Here is a 16,803-nt window from a genome sequence, read left to right on the forward strand (position 1 = left end):
TTTATTTAAAGTATCACGACAGCAAAAATGAAACCAGTTCTTTAGTTATCTTACAAACCCTATATTTTGAATTCTTCAGAGTTCTTTCAATGCCAAACACAGAGAGTATAAAGTATTTGATATGGACTTTTCAAGTATTTTGGGGTAGGGAATTATCATCCCTTTGGTACTAACCAGAAATCTATCATCATTCCTATGAAGCACTCTATCTCTGATTATTAAGGGATATTAAAAGGCTTTTAAGGGAAAATAATCTGTCACCCGATGCCCTAACAGATGCTTTTTCTTCTAATTAAAAAATTCCTTGGGTGGAATTGTAGTGAAAAAAGTATGCGCAAAGCCAGACAGCCACTTAGGAAGAATTTATTATAGGACTTACATTAAAAAAAACCTTGACACTCAGTGTTTATTACTATGCTGCAAACAGCTCTTATCTAAAACCATTCAAGAAAACTATAACTGTACTATAGCCCAACGTGGCCAGCAATGCTTCCTTTTCACAACTTTCACAGCCCAAGACAGCCACAAACATGCAACATATAAACAAAGACTGTCCATAACACTCAAATGTCAACTCTCTTCTATACCTTCTATGCCTAATAATGTCATCAACAACCTCAGGGATACTTAAAAGTCATTCTATGTAAATGGGCTTACCTGCCACCAGGATGTCTCTGATGAACATCAGCTCATGAACAACCATTTTTAAAAAATGGCTGGCTTCACATATTGTTTTAATCACATTATTTAATGTGACATGATACATTGGATTGATATAACATGATATAATAAACACAATAAATACAATAAACCTGAGGCAATGCTTGGATTCAAATAATACACTAATCAAAGTACACCCTTATTATGGCTTAGTATGGTGTCTGTATTGAAAGCCACATTAAGGCATCAGTCTAAAACTAGGAGACCATGAATTCTAATCCTGTTTTAGGTACAAAGACAGCTGGGGGCTTTTGGGCCAGTCACTTTCTCTTGCGCCATAGAAAGCAGGTAATAGCAAACCACTTCCAAAAAAAACCTTACCAACAGAACTACAGGAACTAGTCCTGCCAAGTTTCTTGTAACTAGTAATTGTCAAGAGCTAGTTAAAGGTTGAAGTATACTATAGTCATAATAAATATATATTTTTTCAAAACTCCTCTAACACTTTTTAAACAATTGTGAGAATATCTAAGAAATTATATGGTATTTGGACTGCATTACATATTCTGTTAAAAAAAAACCAGTATAAGTTAGAATGTGCACACAAAGGATAGCTGAACTATATGATCAATCTCAAAACTATATAGAGTTTGACTATTACAAATGTACAACATAGTCAAGGAATCAACATGAGAAGTAGAAATGGCTTTGACAGAACCTGTGACTAGGAACAAGATAGAGTAGTCCATTTATTATGACCATGTATTCCAAACATAACTAAATATTGATAAATATTTAAACTTATCTGTACTAAATACCTGGTGGCTCAGCAGACTAAAAGCATTGTGATTAACATCAGCTGTCTGCAATTACTGTAAGTTCGAATCTCACCAGGCTCAAGGTTGACTCAGCCTTCCATCCTTTCTAAGGTAGGTAAAATGAGGACCCAGTTTGTGGGGGCAATAAGCTGACTTTGTATAAATATACAAAAGTATGAAGGCTAATGCTTAACGCATTTTAAGCCTCCCTGAGTCTCTGGAGAAGGGCGGCATATAAATCAATTTTTTTTAAAAAAAATACTCATCTTTCTTAAGCAAGAGTATCAAAGATACAGATTTATGTTTAAAAAATGCAAATGTAAAAAAGAAATTTTGGACTATTATACTGGACTATTTTTTACAAAGGTAGGAATAATTTATCTTCAAAATAGAAGGTACTCAGAAATATTTGAAATAGCAATAGCAATTGCATTTAGACGTATATAGGGTATTTACAGTGCTTTACAGCCCTCTCTAAGCGGTTTACAGAGTCAGAATATTGCAACAATCTGGGTCCTCATTTTACCCACCTCGGAAGAATGGAAGGCTGAGTCAACCTTGAGCCTGGTGAGATTTGAACTACCAAATTGCAGGCAGCCGGCATTCAGCAGAAGTATGCAGTACTTCATTCTAACCACTGTGCCACTACAACTCATAATGGGGACATTAAATTGCAATTTAATTATTACAAAATAAAAGACTTCCTACCATCATTAATTACATCAAAGAAATTGAAAAATATCTTTCAAGTAATCTCAAAAAGGAGAACAGCTATCTTTTCAGCCAGTGTTCCCTAAGTCATATTGTTGTCTAACGAAAAAAACCTGTCTAACTGGTTCACTCTTTTAAGAGGTTAATGTTGCAAATTAACCTCTTAGGTTAATTTGAGGAAAAATAAATGGAAAGGTTTTTAAAACAGTAACTTATTCCACACACTCATTCAAACATCATAAACACTCATCTATTTACTAAATGCCAGCAGTGTTCCTTCGGACACTTAGGGACAGATCATCAGGAAACATTGTGACTCCAGAATTCTCCCATTATATTAATGGTAAAGGGAGGGGGGTTATTTATTTAAAGAATTTTTGTCCTATTCATTAGCCAAGAAACACTTCTAGGGTAACCTACAAAAATGAGGTTGTTTTCTGCTTGTAGAAATGTAATATTAAAGGCAATAATGATAATGGTAACTTTGGAAGTAATAAAGATATTCATGGAAAAACTAAAAGATTGTGTGCTGTTAGCTGGTTTTAAAATTAATAATCAAAAAGTGAAGGTGTTAGCAATATGAAAATAAAAAAGAATTAATATAAATTGGTTTTAAGGTTGTGAAAAAAATGAAATACTTATGTATTACTATGACAAAATTTAATTATATATTGTATGAGAATAATTATGTTAAGACATGGAATGAAATCAATTTCTCCCATTAATATGGGAGAAATTACAACTGACATTGAAAAATTTCTGTGAAAAATAAGAGAATTTTAGAATTAGAAGAGCATGGATCTGAGGTTCAGATGGCATGATTTTCTATGGTACAATAAAGTTAAGTAAGGTGCATAAAGATTTTCAGAATCATTATATTAGAAATGCTATATCAAGACTATGGAACAGGTATAAAGCCAGACTTGCCTGAAAATACCTTTATGGCTCTTGGAGCAAGATATATTTTATAGGAAGGAAACAGTAAGTAAAGAAAAATGGTTAACTTTTCAACAGTCATTCGAATAGAAAAATGGGGAATATAAGATGAAGTCAAAAGAGCAATTGCTTGCAACGGGATTTAGTTTTTGAATTTATTGTCATATACAATACAAATAAAATAAAGATCAGAAGGACAGGAGAAAGAAGTGTAAGATAGAAAGAAAAATAAAAAAAAAACAGTCTTCTATTTTCAGTGCAATAAAATACAAGGTACAGTTACAACGTCAACTGTTTGCTTTACATTACTGATATATACGAACCATTTTTATAACAACCAAGTTAATCTAATCATCAAACCTAAGATCGAATGTTCATATATCTTTTCTGTTTTGAGCATAAAGTCCAAAAGCGGTTTCCAAGTAGAAACAAACTAGAAAAGTTTTTTCTCTCTAATTAAAACAGTTAGCTTTGCCATTTCCATCACTTTTTCCATCCATTTTTCCAAATTCTGAAATCTATTAATGTGGTCTGAGGGGTTTACTTTTCAACGGTTTGGGCATAGTTAAGACAAAGATTTAAGATAGATAATAGGATATTTGGAATTGAGCAACAGGAGACAGAATTTGACTACATGCAAACATAATTGCTAAAATGCATAAACTTTTATTGCAATTTGAAGTGGAAGAACAAATGAAAGAATGTAATAAAATGGGATAAGAACTTTAGATACAATATACTGACAACACAGTGTGAAAATATATGGTTGAGTGGACTGAAATTTACATTAGACCTTAAAAGAGAATCCAAACAGTGTTTATGATATTTGGATGATTTTCACAAAGTGATGAATTCAGAGAAGTTGTCCAGAATGTATAAAGTACTTCAAATTTATGCTGGAAATGTGCATATCATGAACGGTTCATTTTATCATGCCTAATATACTTGTAAAAAAGCCAGAAATTTCTGGGTTCAAATACATAGAACGATACAAAGAATTTTACAGATCAACATTCAACTGAAATCAGAAATTTTGCTGGGATTAATGGACAATCAATTAGAAAAGAGCCAAGGAAGATAGTTCTCATAAACGTTTACTGTTGCAACACTATTATATGTGCAAAAATGGAAATATTTTGAAATACCCACAATAGAGGAATGGTTGGTGAATATGACTGAATTGGCAGAGATGGCAAAATTAACTTGATTAAAGACCAACAATTACATTTATCAGTGACTGGAAACTCCTTATGGACTTTTGGCTGAAAGCAGAGAAAGATGAACTTGTGATTTATGGGCTTGAAGATTAGAAAGGGTAGCTTATGAAAGAAATAAATTATGATGTAACCTTAGAAAAGATTAAACTATAAATGCATTTATAACCGCTGTCAAAAAGATTGGATGCCGCTTCTACATAATCTTTTTCTTTTTTCCTTTTTAATGTTTCATTCGCTATTTCTTTCTGATTTTCTTTCTAATATTTGCCTTGCTTTTATTTTGTTAAAATTTCTTTTTATTGGATATTATTGGATAGTTGAGTGTCCAAATGACAAAGAATATGCATGCTTATTCTGGATCCAAATGTTCTCTGCTAACAGTGCATCTTTTCTCACCTTGCTTCTCACCGCCCCCACCCCACCCTTACTTTTATTTTCTGTTCATTTTGCTTTGTTTTTAACTTGTTGGCTTGCTGTAGTCTCTGAATCCTGAACTGTAACCAGCTTTAACTGTAGTTTGAAAAAAAGTCAAGCACACCACCATATTTTTCTGATTTCAAAGGTTTCACATTTTAGGGTTGGTTTTAAAATTTTGATACGGATTTTAAATTGACAAGTTTTAAATTACGGGCCAAATTTATTTAATTATTTTAAATCTATTTTTAATTGTAATGTTCACCGCTCTGAGTCCGAAAGGAGAAGGGCGGTATAGAAGTTTGAATAATAAATAAATAAATAAATAAATAAATAAATAAATAAATAAATAAATAAATAAATTTTTTGACAGAATCGCATTTACAGTGGGCACAGGATCTAGCCCTTCTGCATATTGATATCCACCAATCTTACGTCTGATTTCCACAGCCTCATTTATGAACAGAACTCTAAGCTGCAATAAATACATCAATTGAGACTCCAACTTAGTAACAGCAATGCCTCAAGTCCATGGTTAAATATTAATAGCTATCTATTACAGCTGTTTCTAGCATTGAAAAGAATTGCATCATAAAGTGAATCTTGTTTGAAAGCAACTACATACTTTGCAAGTCTTATGCAGCTGCACTGAAGGGTACCTTTGATTGTCTGTTCATGTGCATGCATAAACCATGCTTCCTACTGGGATTACCAACAAAGCAAAGAAATTGTCCCTGCATTTACATATAGAGATTTTCTAAAGCACTCTTCAAGTGTCCTAAAGACATGGCTGTTTTAATGCTTCAAAGAGAGCTCCTTCATTTGCACTTCCATATGACCAAAGTATCTCTTTTGCATTCTTTGCACAGATTCTGGTTTTGCAGATAGTTTTGATATTCTCTGTTCATGCAACATCTGGTCTGCCTTCTGTACATATCTTCAAATAAAATCTATTCATGGACACAATTTGCTAGAACAACAGCCACTAGCAGACTGATCTTTTACAGTACGTTTGCTAATCTTAAAAAATAATCCAGCCAAGACAAAGTTGAGACAGAGGAAAGGGTGAAGTCAGACGTCTTTCCCCAACCACCTCAATTTTGTGGAAAATTGGCTCAAACTCTACAGAATCCAATCAACTGCATTGCAAGTTTTTTTTTTTTTAAAAAAAGGCAGCAGCATTCCACATACAGATTTGTGAAACCATTTGGAAGTTATCCAAGAAACTGCCAGACAAAAGTTCTCCAACAATTGAAAAGCACCTAAGTACTTTGCCATTTGATCCATTTCAACTGGCTATAACAATTGTAGATTCTTTAGCTGTATAGCCAAGAGAGAGCTTGATCTTTTAAAGGAAGGAAACTCAAAAGACATTTCTATAAAGTATCAGTTTGGCTTGCAGAAGTTAAAAAGAATAAAACAATTAGACCAGGTATTCCCTCTTTGGTTAAATCAAGAGCAAAATTATGCAGTTTGGCAGCTACACACCTCCTCAATAGTTTTTACAGAATCCACAAATATTGGTCCATTTGAAGCATGTTTAATCCTAGGTTGAGTTATTTACTGTATTCTTCTCTACAAATGCTTCACTATTTGGCCAACTGCAGACAAGGAAATACATAACACAAAAGTACAGAGGATACATACAAAGGAACAGTATTTGCTAATCAATATTTCCACCTTCTCATACATTAGTATTACAGAAGAAAACAGTAATAGAGCCAGAATTCAAATTTAAAAGCCAAAAATTGCTTTTTACAAGTTGCACCTCACTTCCACATATGCCTATATGTCTATATATTAATTTTGAATAATGTAGAAGAAAGCAAGAGATTCTTCAATGCATACATAATATAGTTATAAGCCAAAAATTAGCATTTCTGTTGAGGGCTGACTCTCCTCCCCTGGTAAGAGCGATCACTCGATACCTTAAAAGGTTGACGGCAATACGAGCCAGTTATATCAAGGAAAATTTTATCGATTGTAAGAAAGATGAGCTCAGTTAGAGAGGAGCTATCCTATTTGGGTTATCTAGTCTTCTAGTCTTGGCAACTTAGCTATTGAAATTTGATATGGTAAAATTTTAATGTCATCTATCATATATTTTTAGATTGCTATTTTTGTAACTGTTTTATCTTTTTCCCTTTTTCTTTTCTGTTTTGTTTGAAAAGGCCTCCGGGCTATTCAATAAACTATACAATTATACATAATACAGTCTTACCGTTCCAAGTACTGTATATCCACATACATCCTTCATTATTTGTACACAGTACTACAAAAATATAAATCTGCCATATTTTAGAATGCAATCTAGTGGTGTGGTGCGGGGGGGGGGGAGGAATCAATATTATATCTTTTGGACAATGCAGATGTATTCAATGTCTCTATGTTAAATAAACATACTCAATTTTATATGGACCAGTTTAGGTCTTATTGTTCACCACATTAATCCAATGTGTGCTATAAAGCTATATATCGGAAAGTAGGGAGAACATAAGATGAAAAAATGGCATAAAGAACCAATTATGATCTATCAACATTAAGGGTAGAAGAAGAATAAAGCTGATATATTTTTCTTGGAAAATAAAATAAAAGAGTTTTTATGGACATATATGGATTTTTGCTGAAGATCCAACTACTTAAAGTTAGTTGTCTCAAACATCTGGCCAAGTAAAATTGAACAGAACCAAAAAAGAATTTTAGTTAAGCTTCTGCAGATTTGAGAGGAATAATATCAGTATCTTAGTCTGTGAATCTTTGATTTAAGTTTTATAGATGTCTCCTCATGACTGCATAGAGAAAAGGTATAAAATAGGTTACAAATTGTGTGTGTTATTAAAAGTGGAAACAAAGTGTAAGAATTAAGGGGTAAACTTCCCAATACAAGGAAGTAAGAAATAGAATCCTTTCAACCTCTGTTTTGGAATTGGTGCTTTTTGACTCATTTATAAATTACATTGATTTAAAGATAAACAGTTAGTTAGCCAAGTTTGTAAAGGACAGAATGCTGAAAATAAAAAATGATTGTGAAGAGTTTCAGAAGCATCTATTTTGGCTAGGTGAATGGTCATTTAAAACTGGTGCAGAGTGGGGTGGACAGTTCTTGGGACCCCTAAGATCGCCATATTACACAACTGATCCACAATCTGCACTGGCTGCTAGTTTGCTTCTGGTTGTAATTCAATATGTTGATTATTACCTTTAAAGCTCTGCATTAGGGCCTTACAGTCCAGGCTACTTGAGGAACTGTCTCATTCTACCTGCCCCACCTGTGACGGCAGAGGAGACATATTGCGGGCTCCATAAGTCAAGGAATTCCAGCTGGCAGGGTTCAGGAGAAGGGCCTTCTTTTCTATGGCCCCTACTTTTTGGAACATCTTAATCCTGAGGTGAGATTCTGACCTTCTGTAAGGGGCCTGAAGACCTGACTCTGCCAGATAGCTTGGGCCCCCAATGGGGAACCATCACACTGGAGGTGGTTGATGAATTAAGAGGCAATCCCTGCCCCCCGTGTATCCTGCTCCCACCATTTTAAAACTATAATTCTATTTTTGATTGTACTTTCCATTTTTATTGTTTTATAAATATTTATCTTTTATAATTTTAATGCTTTTAAAGTGACTTACAGTCACTTTGAAGCAAGATGAGTGGCAAATCAATTTAGTAAATAAACAAAAAGCCAAATACAGATTAATTTAAATAAATGTGAAATGAACTAATAAGGAAAAAGTTCCTTGGCCATATGGATAAAGCAATGAAGACGTCTTTTTTTATTAAAACTTTTAAACAAGAAGATAAAAACTTACTGCTCTTCAATAAAAACAATAGACAGATGGCCAGATGTTTGAGACAACTAAGCAGTTGGATCTTCAGTAAAACAATTATTTTTAAAGAATAACCAGGATTGCATGGAACAGTTCTATGATGCAAAGACCAACCTCTGGCCTAGTCAGTGTGAAATATACTCCCAACAGTTACTCTAATTGATCCCTTGATCTGATCTGGGCTTTGGCGGTGTGTCTTTCTTGCTAAGGCAGGGGTAAACCTCTGCTGTGGCTCCCTATCAGGTGATCCCACCACTGGCTGGCCCCATCCCTCGCCCTCCCATCACAGTCACTCCTCGCCTGGCCTTAGAAAGTAAGGGCAATGGTGGGATATGGAGAAACGACCAGGGCAGAAACAGGGAGATTCAGAGAGAGGGGGAGAGAGAGATACAGAGAGAGAAGGGGGCGGGGGAGAGAGGGGAGAGAGAGAGATGTCAAAAGGATTTTGTGGTTCCCGGTGTTTTTAACAACTGGTTCTCTGCCTAATGACTGGCTGGGTAGGCATGGCTGGGGGGAGGGAGTTTCATGTGACTGGTGTAAGTGAGTGACATCGAGTTGGCCACGCTCATCCAGTGGCTCCTAGTGTTTTCTTTTCTGTGGGAAATGAGTCCAAATGGCTCTTTTGAGTATTTAAGATTGCAGACCCCTGTGCTAAGGGAACTGGAACTCCACTGGAAGCAGCTCTATCTGTCAAGGACATCTGCTATTATCAAGCCAGACCCTGCTATCATCAAGCCAACTGAAAGAACCCTGCCCTTCTGTCTGGGCATTAAGTGGTTGCAGAAGTTGGTTACTGGGTGGGAAAGGGTTAAGTACAGAAGAATAGGAAGTAGAATTGGGTTGAAGATGAATCTAAGAAGGACAGGCAGAACCTGCAAATTCATTAAAAAAATCTGCTTATTAGCAGATTTACAAGTGAAATTGGCTAGTTTAATAATGTAAGCAGCTTTATTTACAGCCATCCAGATTTGTGTACAAATAAGCAGCTACAGAAATCGAAATAAATGAATATGTCTTTTTTTATAATAAATTTCTCCTCAATTATGATATGTATCTGAAAGGAAGACTGTCTTATATTTAGAAACCCCTGAAAAAGTAAGATAAAAAAATAAGTGGAAGGCTAAACTTCTCCATTTTATCAATCTGATGTTCCTATTCTAGTCAGAGATCTCCCCAGCCTTTTAGGAGAAGTGTATTTGTATATGCATGTGGGTACATATAGGTAGAAATGACATATCAAAAACAACAGGACCAAGGCAAAAATATTAGTACTAGTAGTAAAATTAAAAATTAGTGATTTACTTTAACTCTATAAAATAATGATTCTATTTCTTTTTTATCTCCATTAACTTATATGAACCATTCTCTGTATCAATCACATGTAAAGCAATTTCAGAATGAGAGATATTCCCCCCCCTTCTACATCTCAAAACACCAAAATATAAGGGGAATAAAGAAGGATAGTGATAGGGTGAGGGTAAAATAGCTGCAATGACAAGGGAAGGAAAGTGTATAGCAGAGCAAAATTGGATGAAATGTATTGATTTTTTCCCCCTTTCATATGAGACAAATATAGCATGTAGACAACCTTTTCCAAGAACATATTAATCTTAAAGATATTAACATATTTCAGTAGATAGATCAGTCATTTGTACCTCCGATCATTCATGCATTTTTAACAACACTCTCCCAGTTCACAATTGAATATTTAGAAGAAATGAGAGGTGGGGTCAAGGGAGAGGAAAGAGAGAGTGTTGAGCAACAATCAGACAGAAAACATATTGGGAAATAATAGATGGAAGCTAAGCTATTAATTAGTCTGTTCATTAATTTAAGGAAGTCCAGTGAGGGGAGGAAATACTCTTTATATACAAGTAGTTTCTGTATACAAATAGTTTCTGTATTACGCAAGCCCCAATTTGTATAAACTCAAATTTACACAAAGGGTGCAAAAATGTGACTGCCATTTGCAGATGCATACAATTTGATATATGGAAGAATGTATAAGGATTCCTGCAACATAATTCTTTTGTTACCCATGACTGCCTGTATTTGATACTAAGAAACACTGATTAGGGTTGGGAAAATAAGCAAATCCTAGCTCAGCCTAAACTGAAATATTAAGCAATAACAATTTTACAAGAAGAAAATGAATCATTTGATAATATTATTGTAAATAAAATTGGAATCAACATAGCAGATCACTTTGTTCCTGACTAAAGAACATTTGCTCAACATATTCCAGTTATTACATCTTGATTCAGATAAGTAGTCTTCCAAATTACAAACTAGTATTTCCAAATTATTTATTTCATTTTTTTCTAATTTTCATCTGTGTATTTTGCAAAATTACACAACTTTACTTTATTTGTGCGATCTAGAGAATGGAAAATGGAGCTCTTCTTTTGGCCAGTGCAAACTGCTCTCTTCCCTAATTCTCCTACACTTCCAAAATCTTACTCAGAAAACTGCAGGAACTTGTCAGGAAATTGACAGGAGTCAACAATGACTTGAAGGTGTGTATGTGTGCAAATAGGGCCTTAATTTTCCTTACAATGGAGAATTCCAGCATTTGTCTCCTCCTCTCCGTGTTTCTGCTATTTTCATTTTGTATACTTTTGTCCCTTTTGGTTACAAACAAGTCAAGGATAGCTGATTCTGTGTGCCTTCTTTACTATCTGAAGAAAATTTTCAACCCAAGTCATGTGATTTCTTAAAAGGACCATCCTTGGCAGAATTTTCTCCTAACATATATTGGAATAATTTATAGCTCCAATCACAACCATTTTATATCTTTTTAAAAGATCTGCTATTTGCTTTGCTTTTCTACATGTTTCTTTGGATAGGTGATTGGGAGTGGACAGTTTCCAGCAAATGTTTCATTTTCTAAATTATAAAACAAGAATATATATTTAAAAACAATGCAGTACTGCTATTGGATTTCAGAGTTACCTTTATCTAAAAGAGATATTATTATGATAATAATATTCACTGTCTAGAACAAAGATTAATCAGAAAAAAACCCTATCTGCTTCTTCTGCTATATGTTTAGTGAATTTAAGAAATCCCCACTTTTAGTTTTAAAGGCAGACTACAAGTAATCCTCGACTTACAACTCAATTGAGGCCAAAATATCTGTTGATAAGCAAGACATTGTTAAGTGAGGTTTGCCCCATTTTACAACTCTTCTTGCCATAGTTGTAAAATGACTTGCAGCTGTTAAGTAACATGGGTGCTAACTGAATCTGGCTTCCTCATTGACTGTGCTTGTCAGAAGGTTTCAAAAGGTGATCATATGACCCTGGGACACTGCAACTGTCATAAATACATGCCAGTTGCCAAGCATCCAAATTTTGATCATGTGACCATAGGGACACTGCAATGGTTGTATGTGTGAAAATGGTCATAAGTCACTTTTTTCAGTGTCGTAACTTTAAATGGTCACTAAAAGAATGGTTGTAAGTCAAGGACTACGTATAGTATTTTACTTATTATAACTACTGTTAGGCAAACACAGCTAATGTTGATATGATTATTACATGTAATCTATATATATAAAAGCAAAAACCACTCACGCATTAATCACAAAATCTCCAGAACCATAAAGCCTACAAACTTGAAATTTGCCACGTATGTTCCTCTTGGCTTTTAGGGGCTCACTAAGAAAGGATTTTTCGAAATGACCATCAGAGCATTAGTATTTCCTATATTATTATTAACACGCTCTAAGGAGTGTGCTCTAAGGAATATGCTAAAGAGTTCTACTCCCCCTCCCCGCCTCAAAAGAAATCTGCTCCAAATGCAAAACACAAGCAGAGGAGTTTCACTTTCAGTTTTACTTTCACAGCAGCAAGCAGCTTTACTACAGAACAGTTGAGCTAAGCCACACCCAGCCTCCTTCCTGTCTCCTTCTTGCTCACACAGCAAATACTGTTTGAGTTTCCAAACATCCCTCAACTCTCTCACACACTGACAGGATGCTAGCCAGATGAATACCGATGGATGCTGTGGTCTGGGACAATTTATCAAGCCCGAGCACATAGTTTCGTAGCGAAGCATGGGCGTCCAGCTAGTACCTACATATAATCTTGCTAGAATGTTCCTACAACCATCACTTAATTTTCTTTTGCATCGTTGTAACATTCCCAGAAAGAGCAAACACGATTTAACACACAGAAATAATGCAATACCTGCTATAGCCTTCTTTGGAGAATCAGATAGGCTTGACATCCAAACTTCAGAGCCAAGAAAAGAAACAGCAGAGAAACAAGAAAAGCAAAAGAGAGATTAGAGATAGAGAGAAGCAGTTTTGTAACAATGAAAATCAGAATAGTTTTAATTCTATATTTGTTTGAATATATACAGAGAAATTTTCTGCATTAAACTCTCAGCAAGCAAACAATAAAATACATTGCTAAAGGAGAACATCAGCTGATACAAAGTTGTTTCCATGGTAGTTTTGCAAACAACAAATGTGTTTATTTTGTATAAGCATTAGACGTTTCTCTTGGTTAGAAGGTTTGTTGTACAACAATGAAATCATTCACATTTGTGGCAATACCTTGAAACTGTCCAGACTGCCATTTTTATAAAGTAAAGCCTGGGTGTTTTAGTATTTTACCACAAGGCCAGACATTAACTCCGTTTTACAACATGAACGGACACTAATCCATGAGTTTAGTGAATCATTTCAATCCACTTCATCGTAAGCTAATGCTAGAGCTGTCAATTTATACAGCAGTTCTGAAATCATTGAGCTGATTAGAAAGAATCAACTTTTTAAACCATTATTTTGAGATATTGGAAATATAAAGATTTTTATTTCTATTTACTTAAAAAAAAGAGCCACCTGACAATGAGATGGGTGGTGTAGGCTCTCAGAGCCACAAGTCTTAAAGTCTTAAAAAAATCATTTTTCCAATTTTACCAACAAAACTTGTGATCATCTACAGATATATATGACTTTCTAGCTCAATTTATTAATGAAATCTTGCTATCATACAGTAGATAAAATGCTGAAAAATCTATATACGATAGCTATAAGTGCACAATTTATAATCTACATATGGTCTATAAGGACATTTTGATATGGCTCTGAAAGGACCCCATCAAATCTCTGCCTTGTCTCCATGCCAACTTTTGGGGTGGCGGAAGAGCAGTAGAAATAGAAAAGTAATAATGCAACTTTTAACTATTATATTAGCACATACTGTTTTAAAATTGAGCTGTGAAGGAATCAGATATAAATTCTACAGACATTTCCGGAGACATCAAAGCATAAATCACTTGTAGTAAACATGATTCAAAACTAATGGTACACAGAGCCTTTCTGCAAGCAGGAACCATCACTTGAACTTTGAGTAGCAAAAAAAATAAAAAATAAAAATAAAAAAAGGGTGGGGGGGCTCCATGAGAAGGATTCCCTTTCAGTGTTTCATTTCAGATGGAACAAAAATATTACAATCCTGTTTTTCAGAATTTCCATCTTCTAAGCAACCAGAAACCTTATTGAAAGGACTGAACATTTCCCGAAGTACATGTTTTTTTTTAAAAAAAATACTTTGAACTTCTTTGGTTAAGAATTATAGAACTGAAATATTCTATCTAGAGTAGTGATGGCAAACCTATGACACATGTGTCAAATGTCACATCTTTGATGTCCCGGCAGTGTTTATAAATGCCAAACAACAACTATTCTCAAAAGAATGCTCCATTCTTGTATGTGTTTTTTGGAGGCTGTGGCGACCATGCAAGAATGGGATGTGCTCTTACGCAGCCTCTGGACTGTCTGGAAGTCACATGAGAGGGCAGGCTTTCTGGAGGCGTCCTGAGCCTCCAAAAATTACATGAGAATGGGAAGGGTTTTCATGAGGTTTTCAGAGGCTGCAGAAGCTGCAGAAGAGCACTCTCTGAAGCAACTTTATGAACAAAGACCTCATCAGACCTAGAGTAGCCTCAGGTAGGCCGCAAGGGCCTGCCAATAGAAAAAGACCACTGTGTGAAGGTAAGCGGCAGGTGGCAGATCCTTGGGAGAACTGGGCTGTGAGGCCAATTGCACCATTCCCCAAGGCTCTCACCTTGGGGAATAGCATGAGGTGGCTTTTTTGTGTGGCAGTAGTGGTGCTAGGGCTGCATGGGGCCGAGATGCAAGATTGTTGTTGCTTGGCTTTCATGTAGTTTGGGGGGGGGGCATGGCAGCATTTTCTGAATACAGTCACTAATACAGAAGAACGTATCCCTTTTCAGTTCAAGAATCCTACTTGGTTTTTGAGTGCAGATCAGAGGCCACATTTCCAAAATAGTAAAAGACCAGGACAAGATTAAATCTAACTTAATTTATAATTTATTTAAGCTAAAATACAATTAAATTCAATTATATGGTATACTTTCTATGTGCTAGATTATTTCCCCCTTCTGTCTCCTTAAAAATTAAAATTTGACAGAAATTTTTGGAACATTCTGAAAGCCACACTGAAATCTTGAGGGCTGCATATTATCTTATTTCTCATTTTTGTTATAAAAGGAGGTGTTCTTGGTTTAATTTGCACTCCTCAGATAAAGTATCACCTAATCAGGTGCTTTATCATTCGGTATGATCTTGGCCTGAGTAGGAGTTAGTATGACTTCTACAGCCATGTTTTAGCAGTCATCTCAGAAATTATCTATCATCCATCCATCCATCTCCTTCATAGAGGGGCTATTATAAGGTAAAATACTGCACGTTTTCTTGGAAATTACTGGTTTGCTCACAAAATCCATTGTCTTGATTAAAAGACAAATTTTTGAATAGACATCTATTCCACCTGGAAAGCTTTGACCATACTCTAATATGTACAAAGATAGACTTGGAAACAATTCATGAAGAGCAGTTAAAACACTAAACCCAGCAGTACATAATGTGTTGTGCTTTTGGGATTTGTCTGGATAAAGAGAAACTGAGGTGACAATATAATGAAATAAAGTCACAAAATAATTGCAAGCAGGGGGAAAAAAATTCAGCGCTCCCCAACTACCCCTAACAGAGTTTGTACTACCTCTGCCAAAACAATAATGAAAAAACCAAAAAACTGGCACTGATGAAAAATATCTGGAATAAGAAAATGCCTAAGGCTTAGGCTATATTGGAAGCATATGCTCTTGCAATGGCACAACACGTAGTTTTTAAAATAGTATGCAACTGACCTATTTCAGAAAGAGAATTTAGAGAAAAAGAAAAGGAAACTTTTAACCTTGAACTGCATTTTGCAAGAACAGCTGAAGTGTAAACAAGTTTTTCACACAATTGCCATTTAATCAGATTGCCCTGAATGGTAACTGGTTGTAAATTTTTAAATGAAGCATCTTTCTCCTTTTGCACATGCTCCATCAATAGTAACTGAAGCAAAACAATACAAACAGCTCCCAACACAAGGAATTAGGAACTAAGAAGTGAGTACCGGGCAGAGTACATTGTAGATTTCCAATGAAAAGATACATTTGCCTCTGGTAAATTTAGCAGACCACCTCCCCTCCCCAAACTCATCTGATAGCATTAGACAGAAATATGAGTTAAGAAATAAGAGTGCTTCTGAAGAGGGAAGACAGCTAGCATATTTCAGATTTAAACATCTGTTTAGCATTACTTCAAAGGATTTCATTTTTTAAAAATAGCATGACAATCATACATATTCTAATTGTTCTGAACCCCTAAAACAGAGATGGGCATCCTGCAGGCAGCACTCCGCTTATTTCATTGGAATAGAAATAACCCAGAAGGAGAAGTGGAAAAATAGTTTCAGAACTTGCTAAAAGTAATTTGTTAGCAGCCTGCTGGGCAGAAAAGGGAATACAGATAGCTATAAGGAAGGAAAGGAGGAGAAAGAATGTTGGAATATGCACTGTAATGCATATTTTAATGCACAATGTGATACAAATCCTATGATCTGTGCATTTGCAAACAACTACGAAAAAACTTGGGTTTCTGCTGTAATATCATGAGATGTTGAATCACTTTCGTATCATTTATTTTTTATTTTGCTTTTATTATAGTTTATAAATAACTCACCGTAGCGAACATACTTAATACTTCTTTTTTCTCCTATTTTCCCAACAATCTTGTGAGATAAGTTGGGCAGAGTGATTGATCCAAAGTCCCCCAACTCACAGCATCTTGGTTCCTAGTTCAGCACTTTTAACTACTAGACCAAATTGGTCTAGTTGTTTTGCAGTTTATACTACAAACAG

The 16,803-nt window shown here is 35.1% G+C and overlaps 1 protein-coding gene across 2 annotated transcripts in view; it reads right to left on the reverse strand.

The window, feature by feature from the left end:
* Positions 1 to 16,803, reverse strand: part of SH3PXD2A (SH3 and PX domains 2A) — a 108,452-nt gene that overhangs the window by 78,231 nt on the left and 13,418 nt on the right. The window contains exon 2 of one of the 2 annotated variants that reach the window (XM_034440017.3): positions 12,771 to 12,815. The exons of the other annotated variant lie outside the window; for it this stretch is intronic. Within the exon in view, the coding sequence (XP_034295908.2) occupies positions 12,771 to 12,815 (45 nt within the window). The remainder of the gene's footprint in view (positions 1 to 12,770; positions 12,816 to 16,803) is intronic. 2 annotated transcript variants of the gene reach the window in all.

The sequence above is a fragment of the Pantherophis guttatus genome, chromosome 6 (assembly GCF_059756535.1).
Source record: "Pantherophis guttatus breed Tessera chromosome 6, ASM5975653v1, whole genome shotgun sequence".
In the NCBI taxonomy this organism is placed as follows: domain Eukaryota; kingdom Metazoa; phylum Chordata; class Lepidosauria; order Squamata; family Colubridae; genus Pantherophis; species Pantherophis guttatus.